A 22,100-nucleotide genomic window follows, 5' to 3' on the forward strand; every position below is an offset into this window, starting at 1 on the left:
ACTGGCTCGACTATGTTTTTGGCTTTATTGCATATAAAGTCACCCAAATTATGTATGCATTATAACTCATCTATGGGGAGAACCCAGAACAACATCTAGAGCTCTGCAGACCTCCCTTACTTACAGAGAGGTCAGTCTTCACGATTCAAGACAGAAACTGGACAAAACTGGCGTCAGTGGATGAGCTCAGAGGTACAAACGTCTGCTGAGCAAAAAGAACTCAAAGAGGCCATCTCTTATTTGCCAACAAGCATCTGGAGTTTTCTCAAGACCTCAAGAAAAATCCAGATAAATTAACTTATCAATAAAATTCTTTTTGAAAGAATTTTCAATAAGAATTCTTTAAAAATATTATATTGCAACTATCTTAATATAAAAATATTATATATATACATATATATATATGTATATGTATATACTGTATATATATATATATATAGATATAGATATAGATATATATCTATGTATAGATAGATAGATAGATAGATAGATAGATAGATAGATAGATAGATAGATAGATAGATAGATAGATATGTATAGAGAGAGCGAGAGAGAGAGCGCTGGAAAAAATAAAGTGATGTCAGTAGTTCATAGACTAAAAAATGTTCATTTTACTCAAACATTTAGCTATAAAAAGTAAAATCAAAGAAACTGATAATTTTGCAGTGGTCTCAGGGCTGTATGTACCATACTTGTATATTTAATATATGTATATATAGAGAGAGATAATTTTATTGAAAAGTTCATTTATTTCAAGACTGTATTCATTGAATGAATCATATTGATTAATTCCGAACTGGCTGCTGTTTTCAAGTCTTTATTTAATTATGACTTTATAACAGCTGATGATAAAACAAATTCTAAGATTAACATTTTCAATACATTAATTTAGCCTTAATAAAAGCTTGTTTAAAACCTGCTTAAAGATTAATTTTTAAATGTTACCTTCAAAAGTGACAAGAGTCATTGTAATGCACATTCAAGTTGACTGAATATGACCGTCTGACCTGAGCATGCATCGGAGACACATTAGTTTAGCTAGATGTTGTCTTTGAAGTTGGAATAAAGACTCTCTCTCTGCAGCTCTGTGGAGTCACTGGAAGCCATTTTGCTGTAATTTAACAATAAAAAGCCAAACATAAGTGAGCATTAGTTTCAGCTCTCCACCACAGCCCGAATCTGTTTCCTAATGTGGATTTAACGAGACTGAAAGAACTGCAGGACTTGAGGCCCTGTGAGGCAGGAATGCTCATTAAGCTTCCCAACATCAAGTCAAATGCTGGATAGTAAACTCTGAAATAACAAGAAAGAGAGTGAAAATGAGGGGATATAATTAGCTTTTCGAAGGCATTTTATGATTAGCAATGGGGTAAAATTCAAATTAATGAAGAGAGTAAAGCATGAAGCTGTGTAGAAGTGTTCGGATCAAGCTCTCTCATCATCACCTTTACTCTGAGTTGCTGTTGTATAGTTTTGTTTTATTGTTTCCTGGTTGGTGATAATAGGTTTGTACAAGGACATAAACTGAGTGGCATCCTGCATGATACCTTTAAAAGAAAGTCTGCCAGTCAAAAGTTCGCCTTAATTCATTCAATATTTACAGTTTCAGCATAAGAAAATACATTTTAACAAGGTTCGCATCACTCAATAAATAGTCTGTTAAAATATATCTGGCAACCTTCTTGTAAAGTTTTGGTTGTCCTTGACGTATTTTAATTTCTTTGTAAAGTAGAGCTTTGAGATGAGTGCCTTTGCATGTTATGAATTTCAGTTTTGGAAAAAAAGATATCAAGTGAGAAACAAAATAAATAAATAGTTAATTTTAGCCTTAGTGTTTTCTGTAGGAAGGCTCTCTGTACTACTCTCTGTAGTATTGAGATAGATTGTCATTAAACTTGGGGACATCGTTTGTGACCAGAAAGTCACAGTAAACTTTTCCACAGGGCTATATTTACACTACCAAAACATAAAGTGGATGCCCTTTTCTTTTTTAATCATTTGCTAAAAAACAACTAAGTATCTTGACAGATTCTACTGGTCACCTTAAAATCAGATTTTATTACCTTAAGCACAACACCATAACTTTGCATTTGAATGCCAAAATAAACAGCAAAAGAAAAACTATTTTTGTGTTTTGACCCCATTTTCAAAACAGTAGTTTTCTATTTAACATGCCTATTTCTCACCAGTTTCTGTTTAAGGAAACTGAACACAGGAAAAAAAGTGAAAAAAAATAAATAAATAAAAACAGAAACTAATTAATAAAAAAAAAAAAGATTGGAAATAAAATGAAAAATTAAATAATAGTGATAATGTTAATTGAATATGTTTCACTGTATAATCAAATAAACTGGGAAAGTTATTTTTTGGATGTAATATTATTATTTTTTTAATTATTGCCAATTATGATAGGATGTATCCTTCATATAACAAAGGCAGCTTTGGTTTTCAGACTTTCTCCTCACATTTCCAAAGACTTATTTTGTATCACAGTATGAAACTCTCACAAGGTTGTTGTTTAAAGGAAGAGATCAGAAATTCTTCTTGTCAGCATATCACGAACACTGACATCTGAGACTCCACTGTGAATTTTTCATGACTCTGTTTTCGCTTGGTGCGTTGTAAAGTGAAATGAGCTGCAAATATGCCTGGAAACTTGCTGCTGGAATGAAAATAATAAAGAGCTCAAATAAGAGGTTGCTATTATAGGCATAAAACCTATTCTCTGACCATGTTCTCAGGGTCCTGATCACTAACTCTCCTGTGTTTGCACTTTCAATGTTTTGCTAACAGGCCTTAATCATAATGTCCTACATTTCAATAAAAATAAAGCTAAAACAAACTCATTACTGGCAGGAAAATTTCCACTATTTTGGGGTGTTTTCATAATAAATTTGAACTGCTCTTTTCGCAGCACACTGAAAATCCAACATACAACAATTGAGCTCACAGATTAGGCTACACTGTTTATTTTCATCCACAAAATGTCAAAGTTATATGCACAGACAGGCTCAAATGCACAATTGAAGCTAAATATTTTATACATTGTGAGAAAGCAACTGTTTTCTCCTCTCTGTCTGACTTACCAGTAACTAAATTATGTGTTTGGTAAATATCAGAATAATGAGTGGGAAAACAATTCTCCATACTAAGATTAAAAATAAGTGTTTAAAAAAAGATGATGATGTCTTGACTTTGCAAACATCTGATTTCTGAAGTCCTGTAATAAGTGACTGAGTTCTCACAAACTGGAGGGAAATAAAAATGTCTGTGTCACATCTCTGTAATCTTTTTTTTGTTGTTGACCAAAAAAAATGTGGTAGTATGGAATCAAGGCTTAACCTCAAATTAAATTTGCAGCTCTCATCACCAACAAGCTTAATACCTTCTGGAGACATATTTTATGGTCGGAATAAAAAGCAGCAAACTTGAGCACAATTTTCCTGTTTTTTAACACAGAAAAAAACCGATTCACTTAAATCAGTCTCAAAAATAACATGACATTCCTGCCAGTTGTCATATGCAAATTTTTCACTGGACCAATATCTAAAATGCTTCAAAATTCAAAATGTTAGGAAGTGTTCCAATTGTCATAATATCTTCTGACATTGCACTTGTATTTAGAAGAATATGAAGAAGATCTGTTCTGCAGGATCATTTTTCACCTCCAATTTTTCAAATTCTTCTGGAACATATCTCGACCCTATAACAAGCTCTGTGGCTGTCAAACTGACCTTTTTTTTTTTTTTTCCATAATTCGCATTTCCCCAAAAATTACTTTTTAAAATTGTCATGTTGCTGCTAAAACAAAAAAAAAATTACACCAGCACCAATCATTTCACTTGAGTTTATTTGTAACAAATGAAACCTGTGTCAATATTGAACAGAAATCCATACAGACTGGGTTTTTGTGTTTTCCACACGCTCTGAGAACCAACATAGGAAAATAAAAAAAAGAGCACTTGTTGACTCAGAGCCCGTAACAAAATGAAAAAAATGTTTTACATGTACAGACCAATTGGTGGTAACTGACCCAAGCAACACATCGTACGTTCATTTTATACAATTTATAAACTTCAGTTTTATCCATCTACATGACACATTGGAAGGAACGGGGGAGGAAGGGGTATTTAGAACAAGCTTTTAGTGAAACTTTTTGTTTGTGGGATAACAAATCCACAAAGTGGCGTATTGCACAATACAGCTGTGCAGTAAAACTGTGATTTCAGGTGCAACTTTGATATCACTCTTTATATCTCATAAATGTCTCTCTTTAACTTTAATTTATTTCTCCGTTTAGCTATGCATCTCAATTACTCTCTGTGTTTTGTGTTATTTACATATACACAACCGTGTGAGCATTACACAATCCACTTCAAAGAGTTCAAGTAAGTCTCCTTTTGGGGCAGGGGGATAGCGGGAGGGGCCGTTAGAGATCTTAGTAGTGCATAGTACAAAGAGAGAAAGTGCAAGTCTTCCCTTAAGCGGCGTGACCAATAGGGGGCATCTCAGAAGTGGTACCATGCATATGAAATTAAAAAAAAAACAGACAACAGGGTCACTGCTAGATGGTGGAAAACTTTTGACCGTCTCTTGTGCGGTCAAGCGTTGATGGAGATATAAAAAAATGTGACTACATCTGTTCTGTGTTGGTAGCACCTGAACTTCTCTTTGCCTTTGTCATTATTGGATAAAAACACAGAAATGGGGACAGAAGTGTGGATTGAGGGACACAGATGAGGAGGCTGACTGACTTCAGGTGAATGGTTTCAGGTGGGTTACATAGGTGTGCTACGATGGTGTCGATTTTGTTCCTACTGACAGAGAGCTCCTCTGTTGTTCATCTTGTTGTAGATTACTGCATAGCTGAGCAATTCTGACTTGTCGAAGCCGTTGTGCGGCCAAACCGTGCTGTCAGGCAAACTGAACTCTCCCTGTGAAGAGCTGCCTTGCAAAAGTATTCATACTTCTTACAGATGTTCACATTTTGTCGCAGTACCACCACAAACCTTGATGTATTTTATGCTGTAGACCAACAATACATAATTGTGAAGTGGAAGAAAAATTATACATGACATTTCATTTTTAACAGAGATCTAAAAAGTGCATGCATCTGCATATTCAGCCCCCATTACACTGTTACTTAAATCCACTGCTACTCACTGCCATCAGAAGTAACCTAATTATTAAATAAAGTCCATATGTATGTAATTTAATCTCAGAATGACTACAGCTGTTCTGTGAAGGCAAAAGATTCGTCAGAGAACATCGGAGAACAAACATTGTCATGAAGACCAATAAACATAGCAGACAGGTCAGGTAGAAAGTTGAGGAGACGTTTAAAAAAGGGTCAGGTTATACAATTGTGTCCCAAGCGTAGAACATCTCCAATCTATGACTGAAACCTAAAGTGATGGCTGTCTTCCCAAACTGACAGGCTGAGCAAGGAGAGTACTAAACAGACACGGTGGGAGAATCTCTTGATGGAACAATTATTAGCTGTCCACAAGTTTGACTTTTATAGAAATGTGGTGAGAAGAGGAGTACAGTTGAGAAAAAGCTTGTTTCATCTTTGGAAATGAGTAAAAATGCAAAAAAGATTAGATTAATGTCAGATTTTGAAAGTATTCTGTGTCATGTAGTGCTAACACTGCACATCATTTTGAATGCTCTATCCCGACTGTGAATCGAGGCGGTGGTAGGGTCATGCTGAGGGAATAAATCTGAATGAGAATCTCTATCACACTTGAAATAGAAGTTTACAATTCCTCTCCATTCAGTCTCACAGAGCTCGAGCTATTTTTGCAAACAAGAATGGGAAAATAATTTAGTCCTTTGACGTACCAAGCTGCTAGAGACCAAAAGCTCAAAGTTGCAACCACAGAAAAAGTTGATTTACAGAAGCTGAAAACAAATACAATACATACTTTTTAGATTTTTATTTGCAAAAAAAAAGTAAACTGTGTGATTTTCTTTCCACTTCACAAATACGCACAACTTACACATTAAAACCCTAAGAACATACACTGAGATTTGCGGATTACAATGTGACAATTTAAAAACTTTAATGGAGGGAATACTTTTGCAAAGAGCTGTACAGAAAACTCTTGCAAACAACAACTTAGACTTTATTTTGCCTAAATGATCAGTTCATCCAGATAAAACTTCTGTAACTGAGTCGTAAAAATAACTCATTGAATAAAAAGAGCAATGCTGAAGCAGCTGCTGGGTTCGAAGCAATGACCGTCCAACCCACATGGAACCTTCAGTTTGACATTTTCACGACCAAAAAAACTGAACATACAAAAACAAAATACTTTCACATACCAGAACAAAAATTAACACAAACACTCAGATCACATACGCACAAGCATACGTACATAAAATATACACACACAAAAAAAAATCATTTAAAGTAACTTTATCAAAATAGGCGTGTAATATAAGGCACTATAAATCTAAAATCAAAAATACTCAATAGATGCTGTTTGAAATGTGATTTTGATCATTTCGTTTGCTTCGACGTGACCTCCGGAGTTGTGACGCTCTGTCCGGACACACTGAACCAAATCGAGTGTAAAACATCTTATATCTGGAGTAAACGACACACCTTTATCAACGTCATCCTCATCATGGCGTATAACTGCAGTTAAGTGACTCGACACAAAAATATATAATACATCTACTTATTGCACACTGAATCAGACAGAGAGAAAAGTCTAAGGTGAGCATTCCAGTGAGAAATTTGTCCCCTTCCCCCAAAACCCAGACCCCCTGCATCCTTTTCTCGCTCTCTGGTAAAGAAATCTCTGTGAAAGCTTATTTGGACACATAAATAGTTGATTTCTCCCCTCCCCATCATATCTTGCCTTCTGTACATACCTTCTGCACTTTTTGTGATTTAGGTGGCTTTAAACGAGCAAAAACGCACAACTCGGTGGGATTTCCCATGTCCTCATGTCTCCTTGCTCTGCTAGGCAAGACAGCCATGTGCTGAGATATTAGCCGCTGTGCGTGAGTGTTTTCACAAAGATAGGAGGTGGAGAGTAAGTGACAGTGACACTCGAAGGTGGCGTTTGTCGTCAAACGGAGAACATCCTCCACACTAGATTTGATTGTACGCTTTAAAAAACATGGCAAGAGCTTACAAACCTTGCTTTTTGTAGTCAGTGGGGACAAAAATGCTAAAATAAAAAATAACAGAATGTGCCATTTTGTTTTTTAAAAAAACTAAATAGTTATATATCTTTCTAAAAAACTAAATTAATGTTTTGCTTTGCAGTTTAAACCTCTTTTCCCTTATTTGAAATGGTGAAGCGTAATAAGGTTGAACTGGTGGTACTTATTACTGTAGAAATGTCCTCTTTTCATTCACAAGAAACAATAGTCTGTTTCCAACATAATCCAGAACCAAAAAAAAAGAAAGAAAGAAAAATACTCCTTGGTGCTCCTTTTTAAAGTACGTGTTTTTTGTCTTTTTAGTACTGTGTGCTCTGTGTTCTCAGTTCTTTCTGTTGGCAATTCTCAGGGGTGTAAAAACCCATGAGGATTCCATCGGATGGATGCGCAGACTTCCACTTGGCGTTCCTCGTGGTAGAAAAAAATTCCAACTTTTTCCCACCGCTTGGTCCTGTTTTGTTCAGTTTAGTGATGCTACACTGGTGGTGGACGAGGTGAGAGTTCCACACCGAAAACAACACAAAGCAATCTGGGTGCTCACAGAAGCACTGGAACCAACACGTATTCATCATCATAATAATAAAAAAAATCTAGATTTGATAAAGTATTTTGTTTTGGAACAGTGGTTGAAGCTGCTTCTTCAGACTGGCCCACAGGTGTGTTTGTGTTTGGACTGGGTGGAGGGGCCGGGGGAGGGTGAAACGAGTCTCCCACCCTCACCAGGGGTTGAGCAGGATCGCTATGGCTCAGTTAGAAGTGCTGTTTCTGGGTACGGGGATAAGCCGATGGTCCGCCGCCCCCATTTAAACTCTGTAGGTGGTGGCGAAATCTTCACGCACACATTCCAGCCAAGTGCATGTATTCAGGTTGTGTGTGACACTACAAAAAGGGAGCAGTCGGCTGAATGGGGCGAGACTAGACAGCAACTGGGTTTATGTTGCATAGTGATCAAAGCTTCCCAGGTACTCGAGACTGGCCCGGTAGCAGAACTGGTACTGATCCTGGTGGGAGGGAAAAGAAAACATGGATTAAGAATGAAACATAATAAAAATGTATCGATGTTTTGTTTTTATGTCAAATAAAATATTAGTGAGAACATAATCTCACCTCTGTTTGAACGGTGGCAGGTCTCTGAGTGCGCAGCATCTTGACCGTCTGGAAGATGTCCACCACCCCTTCGTACCTCATCCTCTCCAGGACGATGCTCAGGGTGATGAACACACCGGTCCTCCCGACTCCAGCACTGTTGGAAGATGGGGAACCAGTTAGATATTAATTTATATAGGAATGGCTTATATTTTATCAGTCAGTAAGCTTTAACAGAACTAGACTGGATGTGCCTCTTAAATCATTGTGGTCCAAGGTAGCAAATCAGTTTTTAAAATAAGGGGCATTAATCTTAACTTCAAACAGTTGATAAAAAAATAGTTGCATGCAATGTAAAATATGTAACTTGCTTTTCACAATATGACTTTAATATTTAATATTTTTTACATGAAATGGGATTACCAACATTATTCAGATTTACTAAATGCTAAAAGGATGTATGAAGAAGTTTACATTACGGACATTTCTTTGGCATTGTATGACTTGGGTAGCATGTTTTGGGTATCTCTCCCCTTACAGTATTTTGCTCTAATTTTGGAATATTACTTCTAATAGTGAATGTAACTGAGTCATGTTTGTAGGCTGTGTTGTTTGCACACATCTTCCCAGTTCTGATCAACTAATTTGACAGAATGCTTGAAGTGATTGTATAAAAAGACATTTTTTATATCAAGCTCTAAAGTCCTGGGTGACGTTTTGAGATGTTGAGTCAATATTTACAGATCGTCTTTCCCTATGATGCCATCTATTTTGTGAAGTGCACCAGTTCCTCATGCAGCAAACAACCACCCTTCATGTACTTTGTGGAATAATATTTTTGGGATGGTATTTCCAGGCTTCCAAGTTTCTCCATTTTCCTCCAAATGCCACAGTGTGCATTGTTGGCTGTTTCTTAGACTTAGAAATATGTAGGACTAGACAAATATTTCAATAGGGTACAAATAAAAACAACAAGAAAAACACTCCTACCTGCAGTGCACAGTAATTGGCCCATCCTGGCCAAACTGTTCTTTAGTTTTGTGAACTTGGCCAATGAAATCAATGAATCCTTCTCCCGATTTTGGGACTCCTTGCTCTGGCCAATCAGTAAACTGGAACTGACGAACCGTCCTTGATTGGCCATCCTGAATGAAGACAGTAAGTGGTTTGGGGGGTTTTCTTGTCTTGATGCATAAATCAAAACCCTATACCAGCATGAATGCACGGAAGCAAACAGAAGACTCACTCTGGCATCAGTCACTTTGAACTCTCGGAGGATGTACTGAGGCATGTTATATTCAGCCATAGGATCAACCACAAAGTACTGGTACCTGGCTGATCTCTCTGCTGGCCAGTACTGGTGACACTTCTCCTGCAGAGGACAACACAAATCATTATCTTCAGATCTCCACATCAAGTTTCAGGGTATCACTTTAAAAGCATAACAACTTTGGACTTTTTATCATGAGCAAATCTCAATCGTACAGTGCTGTGCAAAAGTGCTCAAAGCTCTTCAACTTTTTCACATTTTTTATCAGTCCAGTACTTGAGAGTCGGTGTCCTGCAATCTTTAGAAGTGTCTCTGCTTCAACAAACCTGAATTAAGTAATGAGGCCATTAGCAGAACTTCAGTAAATGCCAAGGAGCAAATTGGGCTATTTGATTCAGTTGTGTTAGACGGGACATTGATTAAGCACTGGCTTTTGTCACCTCTGCATTACAACAAACTAAGTATTTTGCTGTCATTGCTTGTGATAGACCAAAAAGTGGTACATAATTGAGCATAATACCAACAAAGGAAAATCTGAATTTGTATTTCACTGTCTGAGTCAATACTTTATAGAAGCAACTTTTGCTGTAATTACAAATCAAGTCAATCAAGTCTTTTGGGATACATGTTTAACAGCTTTGCAGATTAAAAAACTCCTTTTTTTTCTTACCCATTGTTCATAACAAAATAGCTCAAACTTAGTCAAATCAGAGAGTGAAGAACCACTTTCAAGTCTTCCCAGATATTCTCTGTTGGATTTAGGGCTGGACACTTCTAACACATTCACACTGCAGCTCTGACTTCAGTATGTTTATGATTCTTAACTTCCTGGAAGATGAACCTCTATGTGTTCTTTTTTTTTTTTCATGATTGTGCTGTAATTAGCTCCACCAATTTTCTCCTCAACTCCAACCAGTTTCCATGTCCCTGCTGAAGGAAAGCCTCCTGACAGCATGATGGTGTGTCTCAGTAGGTTTAGGTGTGTTCAAGGTGATGTGTGGTGTTACTTCGCTACCACACAGAGATTTGTATGTGGAGCAAAAAGTTCAATTATGGTTTTATCTGATACTTTGTGGCAAACTACAAATGTCACTTCTTTCAACTTTCTCCCATAAGGAACAGATTTACAGAGGATATGACTAATAGTTGTCCATTTTATGGTTGTAGCATAAAAACATACTCCCACCATGCATGTTAGTCTTTGACGTACCCGTCCCATTTCTCTCAGTTTGGTCAGCATGACAACTATAGTGGAGTTGTGTTCCCACAGCATTCTCCAGTAGTCCTCTGTGGTCTCAGCCAGTGGACCCTGGGTTGCTATGTAGGCCCGTTGTTGCCTACAAACAAAAGCACATGATAAATGTGTAGGGTACCCTCCAGACAAAGCAACAGCAATTTCAAAGGAATGGAAAGGGGCGAATACCTGTATCCATCAATGAAGCTGGCGTTGATGTAGTCGGACCCTTCCACCCCTCTGATTGGCTGCAGACACACGCGTGTCGTCTCATAGGGCATAATGTTCACCAGTCGGTTCTTGAACTTGTTGCATGGCAGATTGGCACTCACAAACCGAGATGTATGGGCCTTGGCACTGGCCAGACGCTGGAAGCAAACACAATATCCATTATATGTATATTAAATCATTGCAAAATTACTTTTGATAAAATTTCAAATTAAGAGTCTACAAAGTAATGCTATGGGTCAACTGAAGGGGAAAAAAAGTGTAAACAAATTCAAGAAGCATATTGAAATGCATTCAGCATAAGGTCTGGACATCCTCTGGCAACCTGGATAAGTAAAACAGGAAGATTGGCTAAACCAGGCAGGCCTCAGGATATTTAGCCAGACGTCTTAAATTGAATAAACAAAGCGGGGGCGACTCCAAGGAATCGGGGCAGCGGTTCAGGAATGGAAAGGGGCGAATATAATGAGACGAATAAGAGGAGGAGAAAATCAAGAGTCGGGGTGCAGGAAACCACAAGGCCCCACACTGTCTCAGCTCACATATGTGAACCACACATGAACCAGCACCGGAAGGAAAAAAAAAGTGGAAAAATAAAAGAAAAGACCCTCACCCTAAGGAAGAAAAATAAAGACAACATCTTTTTCTTCTTTCTTTTTTTAAAATCAAACCATGATTTTATGTAAGTACATGTGCAGACACAGGGAATACTCCCCTGACCCTCGACTATTGGATGACATTGCTTTTAAATGGGAGACAGAACAACAGAAAAACGGGCCGAGGGAGAAACCGCAGACGCTGGCGGAACAATGGGGTCCGGTTAAGTGAGCGGCTGTGAAAGAACCAGCTCTACCTTGTTTTCTCACAGAGGAGTTGAGACAGAAAATCCCCCCTGACCACAGCTCCACCAGTCATCCGGCTATGACTGCAAACCGGCTTTCCAGCATCAACAGCAGTAACTCTTCACGCCGCCTGCGCTGACTTTGATTCTGTTTTATCAGCAAACAAACACTACGTCTTTACCACTCCATTTGACACATGCCAATATTGGCTTTGAAAATGTTGAGCGAGGGGGAAAAAAACACGCTGCCTTAAACGTGGAGCCGCGGAACCGCATTTGTTGATTTTCTCACACACATGCTTCAGCTTTTCTTTGATTTTTATGCGTTTGGATATGACACCCATCATCCATGAGAAATCCCCCATGCTTTGTAGCTTCAGACAGCAACCCGCGACGTCCCGTGGGTGTTCCACCAAGATGAAACGCAATGAAAAAGACGATCCTGGCATTTTGGTTCCTATTCGCTGACTTTTGGAAGAAGACCACTGCTATTAAGAGGGGAATGCTGGGCCATTTCACGGAGGAGACTATGCGGCGTTGCTTTATGTTGGCTTTGCCCTCTGAGCATTTGAGCAGACATAAAACATTTCCTGGAAAAATCTGAACCACCTGCTTTTACTTTATATATACCTGAGAAAGCCAGATCCGCTAGACCTGCAGAGATCTTATCAGATGAACTGGATATCAGAGTAAAAAAGTTAAAAGAGTAAAACAGCTTCAACGCAGCTGTTTTCCGTGTTTAAACCAGCTCCATCAATCAGCAAAAGTTCATTTGTAAATTTTTTACTCAAAGTTTACAAAAATACAACTTTGTGTAAAATAAATGTGTGCTCCCCTAGTTTCAGAGGCACGATCCTCTCTGGTATCACTAGCAGATATTTTAAGCCTCACAATGAAGAGCAGCAAACCAGCAGCCCGCTTGAGCTTCAACCTTAATTCAAATAACAACCTCTTTAATGTGAACTGAAACGATAAGAACTAGTAAAACATAATATGACAGGAAATAATAAAAGAGTGAAAGAAGCTTAGAGGTTATCAGTCAAAACATTCTATGGAGGACAAATCCTGCCAAATGTGGCAATAAATATAGAAAAAAAAATGGCTTGATTTGTATCTCCAAAAAAAAAAGAAATTTCCCAATTTATCTGATTACACGGTGTGACATAAATTAATATTTGTTTATCATTTCCAATAGTATTAATTTAACATTACCACGTTTAATTAATTTCTCATTTTATTTCCAGTCTTTTTGCTTTACTAAGTTACAGTTTTTATTTCATTATTTATTTTTTTCCATTTCCTATCTTAATACAATTTTATATACAGTTTATTAAGTTATTTAATTTTTCTCATTAGTTAATGTTCCTAACTTATTTTTTTATACACACTTTTTTTCTTATTATACATTGGTTTATTTCCCCTAATATTTAAGGTGATTTTTGCAGATTCTTAATAGGTCACTTCTACCATAGCTAGTATGTTTCGTGTTTGTTTTATTTGTTGTATAAAACAAACACATCTAAAAAAATCTCATAAACCATCTTACATCTGATAAATTCTTCAGTGGTGCACATATTTGTCCTTACCTTGAACTCTACCTCCATGCCAGTGACGTTCTCTCCCGGCTCAATTTGTGTCAGCCTCTGGATATAAGAGTACAGATTTCTGGCAGGGACCTCAGTGTTCCCACACGTCACGGCCTCCAGCAAAGCATCGTGGATGAAGATGTACTGGTCTTCGGTCTGGACCATGTAGTTCCTCTGAGAGCGCATCAGCGTGACGTGGCCGTAAGTGTCGACAGTCTTCTCGTGCTTGATACGCTCTGTCATGCCGTCGATGACAATGAAGCAGCCGGTTCGGCCCACACCAGCGCTAAAACGATAATAAATAAATAAACGAATAAATGGGCCGACAGATGGTGATGTGATTGTCTCACCTAGGTTGGATGAGACCAATGTAAGCACTAAATCTGAGCTTGGAACGCTCCAGTATTTGGCGCCTAAATGAAGCAAAACACAGCAACGATGCCAGCTGGCGACAGTACCAACACGGCATGTAGAAAATCGAAATCAGCAATGAGTCAGCATCATAATCATATCACCCCTATCGACATATAATCCAGAAATTTAATACATTTAGCTGCCGACCCTAACACTTTACATTTCTGCTGTGCTGGTACCTAAACGGCGAGACGACCTGACTGAGCAGGTTTCTGCAAGCGAATACAGAACCCTTTATATGATTATATTAATATTACTCTGCATGTGCGTGTTGTTCAGGTGGAATGAGATCGGGCCCGTTGAGGCCGGTTGATGTGTTAAGGCCCATCATGATGGAGTCTTGCCGAGATAATTAAATTTGACTGATAATCCTGCTGGATACTCCATCTGACTGCGACAGAAGATTAGGAAGAGCTCCTCTCCTGCCAGCCTCCTGCCCTCATCCCCCTGCCTCTTTATCTTCGCTCTAAGTACCCGTCCAAAACTCGAACGCCAGCACCGCCACTTTTTCACTCTCACATTTTTGCTTTTTTTTTTTTTACACTCCATTTTCTCCCCATCTCCGTGATTCTTTAATTCATCATTTTCATTCACTGCATCCAGGATTTCGCTTCACCTTCTCTCCCATTCTGCACAAATCTCCCCCTCTAACTTCCACTCCCCTTGGTACCACTTTCTCTCAATCATTGTGTCCGATCCCCCTCCCTTTCTTCCTCCACGTCCATACTCCACTAATTCCTCCTCCTGAGAGCTTCTGCTCCATATTTTCCCCACTCAGCTCTATCTTTTTTTCCTCCCCTCGCTCACGTTCTCTCGCACACTGGTAAAAGCAAATAGCTGTTTCTTTCCAACTCTGGAGCTCGACATTGTGCCGTGACAGTAATGACACGTTTTCAGAATCTTCTTCCATCCAGCAAATGAGTCTCCCGCTGCTTAGACAGCAACTCATTTAAATGTAAACTTACGAACCCCTGCTTCTCTGGCAGCATGAATGGCATCAATTTTCAACACTGGAAAGTAATCATGGGAAATGTTTGAGATGGTGAATTTTGTTAAGAAAGGAATCCAGGAGCCTAAGCCAGTCATGGTGGTCTGGGGTTTGCATATTGGCAGGTAATTCCAGGCTGTCTAAAAAGTTTTAAACAAGTGCTCTTGAACTCTGGCTGATTTTCATAAACTAAAACCCCAAACTACCCCCTCAAAAACATCTTGAAGATCGGGTTTGTTTCCCTTTTGCGTTCACTGAATAGGCATAAACACCCCTCAGTAGCTGATAAGACAATATTATAGAAAATCAGACACACCTGCAATGCACAATCATTGGTCCAGCATCTGGGGGGTTGCAGGCTTTGACCCGGCGAAGGAAGGCTAGGAACGGGGTGGGATGCTCGGGGACCCCGTGGTCCGGCCAGGCTGTGAACTGGAAGTGACGAACCTCACGCTTCTCATTAGAGCCGCTCTGCAGGAGCAGATAGGGCAGATCAAACGTAGATTAAGATACAGCTATTCTTTTAATAAATTATTTTAAAATCATCAAGATAAAATTTCTTTATCCTCCTGAAAATTTACATGTAGAAAAAAATATTTACAAACTACTTTAAAAAAGTAGGTTCAGACAAATTTATTGCTACCTGTCATGAGCCCTGGCTGTAAGCTCAGGTTGGGATTTAGCTTTGAATCTTTAAGTCTATTTTTGCATTTAGATTGTTTTGTTTTTTTTGCTAGATGCCTATGTTCATAGTTAAGTTATTTCCAGATCTGAGTATCTTTGCTGGGTTGCGAAACAGGTTGCGAAAACAAACAAAACTGCCTGACCAATGTCATGCAGTTACCAAATTTATCCATCCATCCATCCATCCATTTTCTGTTCACCCTTTGTCCCTAATGGGGTCGGGAGGGTTGCTGGTGCCTATCTCCAGCTACGTTCCAGGAGAGGCAGGGTACACCCTGGACAGGTCGCCAGTCTGTCGCAGGGCGTTACCAAATTTATTACACGGTAAATCATTTTAGCAATTTTAGAAATCTAAAAATTCTGCAATTTCTAATTACAATCTCAAAAATGCCTGAAATGAGAATTGTCGGGACTTTAATGTGTTCATTTTGATCAATTAATTAAATATATTCAAAAAGTTTAACGCAAATAATTTATTTTACATAAAAAAAAAATGAAATAATTTGGAATCAGCTGAAATCAGTATTGGCAGCATAGAGGAGCATCTCTCTTCAAAAAATATCATGTGGACACTTGATTTTGAAAAAGAGGTATTACTGTTTCGCATGCTACCTTGTAAAGAGCGAAGGTCCTCATAGAGTAGGTGGCCAACTCCACTGTGTCCAGCAGAGTGACCTGGATGAGACCATAGGTCTCTGTGCCACGTGTTGGCCAGTACTGATCACATTTCACCTACAAAGGAGAAGACGAGGACTTGTGAGATGCAGAGGTTGTTTATTTTACATGTGCATATTTCTGTAGAAAAACACTGAAGAGAGCACAAGTGCAAAAAGAAGTGAAAAAAGAGAGGACAGTGATGAAGTAGATCAGTTTGAGAATTTAAATAATTCAGACAGATATATGCATACAGAATCAGACCAGCGTGGCGCGGAGAAGGTTTTTAGTGAGCGTGTGCAGTGAAAAGTGACAGCAAGAGGAAGAAAGTAGAGAGAAAATGGCCACCCGCTGATGAATCCTCCAACGGAACCACTTATTGGTTGTAAAAATGCCCAGGATGAGATTTGGCTATGCATGTTCCCCTGGACTCCATCACAAATACCTACAGAGAAATCTCATGGCATGCCACAACCACCAAAGCACCTGGAATTTCTTGGTCTAGAACGGTCATATTTGTAGTTCTGCAACTTGGCTTGAGAGACTAAAGAGAAGGGAAGAAAAGAAAATCCCAGAGGAGATAAAAGAGGTTGGTGGGGGCAGGGGTGGCGGTGGGCCTTGGCAGAACCAGGCCAAACCAAACGTTATGTGCTGATCCCTCCAGTCCTCACATCAAAGACGGCTCAGTTTGCGCTGCATTCCACTGCTCCAAACTGAGGATTATGCTTTTTGGCCTGGATGTTCAGGCTGTAATTACAGCTTTCCAACTGTTGTTTTCCCACCAGACCTTGAGACACTGCAGGGACACAAATGGTTGTACACGTAGGGGGGCTGAGAGCGCAGCCAGTGAATAAAGAGGGCAGAATAAAAAAGGAAACTAGTGTGACAACTATATTAACCATAGATTTATGGTCCAACAGCATGACTGTGGTTTGATTTGCGCTAGGAGGAAGGGTTCTGGCAAGATTCCCATGGTGGAACCATCTGTGATCATCTTTATACTTAATGGGTAAATACAAGACTGAGTAACGTTGAAAGGTGTTAATAAGATCAAATGGTTTTCTCAAATGAGCAGCTTGCTACTCAGACATATACAGTCGTCCAGGGCTGGGAAGAAAAGAAAGAGGCAAATATGTCCAAATTAAAAGATGTCCCTGCAGGACCTTAACAACACACATAAAAAAATTCTTCATTAACCTTTAGCCTCAGATGTTAACTAAGATTTTATGTAATGACTGATGAACTACTCTTCTTTTTAATGGTGGGAGAAAAAAAGAAAATGTGTTGTGATCATGCAAACTGTACACATTCATGTGCACCGTCTCTGACCTGCAGTGGTTATAGCAAAACCCATTTCAGAACATGTGGTGTTTTGGTAAATGAGTCTACATTATCACTTAATACAGCCGAGAAAACAAACCAAACAGGGGGAACAAAGGGGCAAAGGGATTAGGGTGCATTAAAAAGGGGAGGATTAGAAAAGGAGTGAAAGAGAGATCTTGCCTTAGAGAAGAAATAAGAGGGCATCTGAGGGTCAGAGAGACACAACAGAGACAGTTGGAAAAGGTTGAAAAGGAAACAGAGTTTTAACACAAAGCATAGGTTAGTAGGAGAAGAAGCACAGACGGGGAGAAAGGATCGTTTTCTGAAAAGGACTCTGGACATAATTGGTTAGCACTTAATCATGATTCATACCTCGAGCCATTCGTGTTCACTTTATTTTTACATGACATTCTCATTATACTGGTTTTTCACTCAAGTGCACATTCAGTTAACAGCAAAATGCCTCAGAACCAAAAGACTTTCTAATTCATCACTGGCCGCAGTTTAGCTGTGTCTGTAATCCCCTTTCGGCCTTGCTCACCAACATATTCTGTTCTGCTCTTTTCTGTTCTGATCCACTGCATGTAGCCTTGTGCTGCTCACTGGTTTAAGCCAAACAAAATGATTTAAAACTAATGATTATGTGCAGAGTCTTGGAAACGTGTTCGTACCCCTTTAACTCTAGTCATGAGAGAAGCACAAGTTTTAACGTAATACAAATAGACTGAAGGGGGATGAAAAGGATACATGATTGACACTGTATTTCAAACAAATATCTAAAAAATGTGGAACTGCCCTCAATCAATACTTTTGTAGTAGCACCTTTTGCTTCTACAAAAGGTGCTACTACACTTAAAATTCAGGTGCAAGTCTTTTGGGGTATGTCTGTACCAACTTTTGCACAATCAGACATTTTTAATAATTTTTTTAGGCACAGAAACACAAATCAAATCAAACTGGTTTGAGAGCATTTGTAAGATGGAATTTTCAAGTCTTGCCACAGATTCTCAGAAGCTTTTAGGTTTAGACTTTAACTAGGACATTTTCTAAAATTCCATTTTAGCTTTTACTGTGTGACTGAGCTCATTTTCCCGCTGAAAAGGGAGACTCTGCAACTCCTGGCTCTTTTGCTGTCTCTCTCAGGTTTTCGTTTAGAATTCTCCTGTATTTTAGCTCCATCCACCTTCATACTGACTCTTGCTTACCTTTTCAGTTCCCCACAGCATGATGTGTCTTACATGTACAGTCATGGTTTTCTTTCAACAACAGTTTTAGCACTCTTTGATGAGGGTAAATCTTTGTAACAAAAGACTAACTGCTTTTCTGTCCACAACTCGTGACTTCTGAATTGGTTCTGCAGGATTTTTTCAGGGGTATCAGAGTAAGGAGGCGTGAATACAAATGTATGCCACATTTTCCAGCTTTTTACTTATCATTTTCTTTCCACTTCACATGCGTGTGAAGTGGATAGTATTATTGTGTTAATCTTTCAATTGATAAGAAAACACCCAAAAACCTAATGAAGTACATTTCTATGATTGCCTACTAGTCTATGACACATTCTGTCTCTATATGCAGTTAGAAAACTTAATTTACTATGCACTACCTTTATAAATCTATAAACTAGGTGGTCGTATTTAATTTTTAGTGTGTGACACAATCTAATAATTTTAATTATTTTATGTTACTTTATAAAATTCCTTCATGATAAACCTTTTTTTTCTTCCAACATAGCCACTAGTTTGCTACAGTTGACCCTAAATCACTTCCAGTGCCACCATTAATCATTCTAGACATACAATCTAATGTCTTATTCACTTTATGTAATGGACTTTAAGCAGTTAACTACACTTCCACTGTGTGTGAGCTTCCTTGACCTTTTTATTTTCCACTAGTGGTAAACCTGAGTATGTTGAATTGTCTTTATTCTAACGTGTTATTGCTGTCTTATACTCCAGTGTAATTACACCACATCGTCTCACCCGTGACTTCTCCTCCAGCTTTGTCATCATGACGATGTTGGCTGTGTGCTGCTCCCAGACCATCCTCCAGAAATCCCCAAAGGTCTCTGGAAGAGGGCCTTGAGTGGCTATGTAGGCATTTTGACGGCGGTAGCCATCAATGTAGTTCGCATTAATATAGTCACTGCCAGGGACACCTGGACAACGAGAACACAAAGGAAATCATCAGGAGTTTAAGGAATTAAGGGAAAGACCTACGAGTAAAGCAGAACATATGTTGTTTTGTCAGAGGAAGTAACTTTAATTTACTTTTATGCACCAGAATATAAAGGTGAGTGCTAAAAGCCTATCACTCTGTTGTAGCTACGTTTGACAATTTTTAAATAAGGCAGGAAGTAGTTACCTTGTTTAATTAAAAGAACTGACTCATAAAGACTTTTTTTTTGCCTGGGTGACAAGACATGAAAAATGACAACATTTTTATCGCTTAAAATAATTTGTTTGACAATATTGTGGATGTTCAGTAGAAAAACAAAATGGTTAAATGTCAGATAAAAAACAAAGTATATGTTTTAAAATCAGTTATTTGTTATTCATTAAGGATGTCTGGACTACTTTGATCATCTCAAGTTAAAAACATTTAGACTTATCAAACCTGAACTGGATTGTTCTAAACTGGTTAGTGATTTTTTGATTTATAACACTAAGATCTGGTGATGGTGAAAAACACTGACGCACAGTGAACAACTCACTGACATGAAATGAAATCGGGTATACTGATCTGAGTCCAAAATCTGATCCGACCACCTGAATGCTGCAGCTAAAATCAAAATTCATAGGACCAGGTAACATTTTTCAAGTTTGTTTTTGTCCAACAGCTAACAAGAATGGCACCTGGTGTATTCTGCTGTTGGAGAGATGATGATATTCTGCATAGCTTGGTTGTAAGAATTGGTTATTGTTGCCTTGAACCAGTCTACCAATTCTCCTCATCATCTTTGTCCTCAATAAGCCATTTTCTCCCACATGGCTGTGGCTCACTGGATATTTTCTATTTTCCTTAAATTTCTCTATAAATCTGAGTTAGTGTGTGTAAAAATTAAACCATTTGTTTCTTAAAAACTCACACCAACCTGCCTAATACCAACCATCCCAGATTCAAAAATACACCAATGGTTTGCTGCCATCTGATTTTCTGATTCACTATTTATGTTAAAAGACAGGTGGACAGGTGTTCATAATTAATGGCTGGTGAGTGTACATTTTTAAAATAATAAAAAAAGAACCATAGTGTTCATTTAAATATTGCTAAAATCCTGTCTTATTCTAGTGAATCCAGTGTATCATTTTGCCTTCTAATATCGAGTGTAATCATTACATCCCACAAGTTTTAAAAAGCAGCTGATTAAAAAACAATCACGGTTCTTGATGGGAACATCCCTGTGAACATCAATTATTCTTATTATTAATCTATATGGCGGGGAAAAAAATGAAATGGATTATTAAAGTGTACCACTCTGAGATGGTTTATGTCAAAGTAATAAAGGTTGAAAATCATATAAGTTCCTGGGATTAATGTTTTCACAAGGCCCAGTGTCCTCTGGTGTTGGATTGTTCCGTCATCTTGTTTTATAATACAAGCTAAGACGATCATGGGCCTAATCAGAGTATACTGTGGATGTTTCGCCTACAATGGCAGTACGACTGTAAGGCTCTCTCTGTGTAAGACTCGGCTGACGCTGCCTGTCCTGCAGGGGATTGTGTGTGAGTGTGTGTGATGTGGGAGACCGTCAGTGTGTGTTTGATTTGGGATCAGGCCCGCTCATCTAAGGCCTAATACCATAATCCCAAAAATCACTGAGTCACAGCTCAAACATGCATGCATACGGCAAAACACCAAAGCACACGCAAAGACATGCATTCAGAAATGTACATTGCACGTTGAGCCATGACCTGATTCTGCCGAGGTGGGAGACGAGAATCCTTTAGAGATTTCTGATGACAGTTTACAGTTTAAAGAAAGGAAGAACTCAAAGGAAAAAAAAAGCAGAATCCCCACAGAAAGAAAGTATTGAAGCAGATTTTCTGAGCCAGATTACTTTATGAGGACGACCCATGCAGTCGTAAAACCCCAACCCGACATCTCACACAGCACAGACGCACAAACCCGTTTAAATGAAAGTCTTTTTTTTTTTTTTTTTACACATCTTTGTTCCAGTGGGATGGGGACAGACAGTAGGAGAAGCTTCTAACATGTGTTTATCAACCTCAGTCTTTAAAGGACAGACGGCTTTAATGCTCTGATGCGCTTTAACTTTATTGCAAGGGACTAAAACTGAGGCATTCTGCAGATAAACGCACAAAGACTTCCACTTTCTCGGTGACTGTACTGGCTTGGCAGAGCTTGTGCTTTTATGAATGTGCGAAGGAGACTGGGAGCAAAAAGTGCATATCTGTGCTTTTGCACATTCTGTTTCTGTTTTTTCTTTTTCATTTTTTTTATTTACATCACAGTGAATGCGCGTGTGTTGGTGTGTGTGGGGGTGTGTGTGTGTATGTGGGCGTGGGTGTGTGTGTGTGTATGCATTGATGAATGTGTGGTACTGTGGGTTTGGACCTGCTCAAGAGTATATGTTTTCAAAGCTGAAAGGA

General features: G+C 38.6%; 1 protein-coding gene and 1 long non-coding RNA gene across 22 annotated transcripts in view; one reads left to right on the forward strand and one right to left on the reverse strand.

Annotated features, from left to right (window-relative positions):
* The first annotated feature begins 560 nt into the window (after positions 1 to 560).
* On the forward strand, positions 561 to 3,282 carry LOC116719550 (uncharacterized). Its single transcript, XR_004339215.1, has 2 exons — positions 561 to 1,505; positions 2,440 to 3,282. It is a non-coding gene; the product is annotated as an uncharacterized LOC116719550 (long non-coding RNA).
* Positions 3,283 to 3,832: 550 nt separating this feature from the next.
* Positions 3,833 to 22,100, reverse strand: part of ptprdb (protein tyrosine phosphatase receptor type Db) — a 249,115-nt gene continuing 230,847 nt past the window's right edge. For 13 of the 21 annotated variants that reach the window (XM_032563278.1, XM_032563279.1, XM_032563286.1 and 10 more), the window contains 11 exons: positions 19,470 to 19,645; positions 17,668 to 17,691; positions 16,123 to 16,242; positions 15,143 to 15,297; positions 13,425 to 13,710; positions 10,959 to 11,137; positions 10,746 to 10,872; positions 9,512 to 9,637; positions 9,256 to 9,410; positions 8,287 to 8,422; positions 3,833 to 8,180 (listed from right to left, as the gene is read on the reverse strand). In XM_032563278.1, coding sequence (XP_032419169.1) covers positions 8,112 to 8,180; positions 8,287 to 8,422; positions 9,256 to 9,410; positions 9,512 to 9,637; positions 10,746 to 10,872; positions 10,959 to 11,137; positions 13,425 to 13,710; positions 15,143 to 15,297; positions 16,123 to 16,242; positions 17,668 to 17,691; positions 19,470 to 19,645 — 1,553 coding nt within the window. In that variant the 3' untranslated portion in view covers positions 3,833 to 8,111. The remainder of the gene's footprint in view (positions 8,181 to 8,286; positions 8,423 to 9,255; positions 9,411 to 9,511; positions 9,638 to 10,745; positions 10,873 to 10,958; positions 11,138 to 13,424; positions 13,711 to 15,142; positions 15,298 to 16,122; positions 16,243 to 17,667; positions 17,692 to 19,469; positions 19,646 to 22,100) is intronic. The other 8 variants (XM_032563295.1, XM_032563296.1, XM_032563294.1 and 5 more) reach the window with 1 other exon arrangement.

Source organism: Xiphophorus hellerii, chromosome 5, assembly GCF_003331165.1.
Source record: "Xiphophorus hellerii strain 12219 chromosome 5, Xiphophorus_hellerii-4.1, whole genome shotgun sequence".
NCBI lineage: Eukaryota > Metazoa > Chordata > Actinopteri > Cyprinodontiformes > Poeciliidae > Xiphophorus > Xiphophorus hellerii.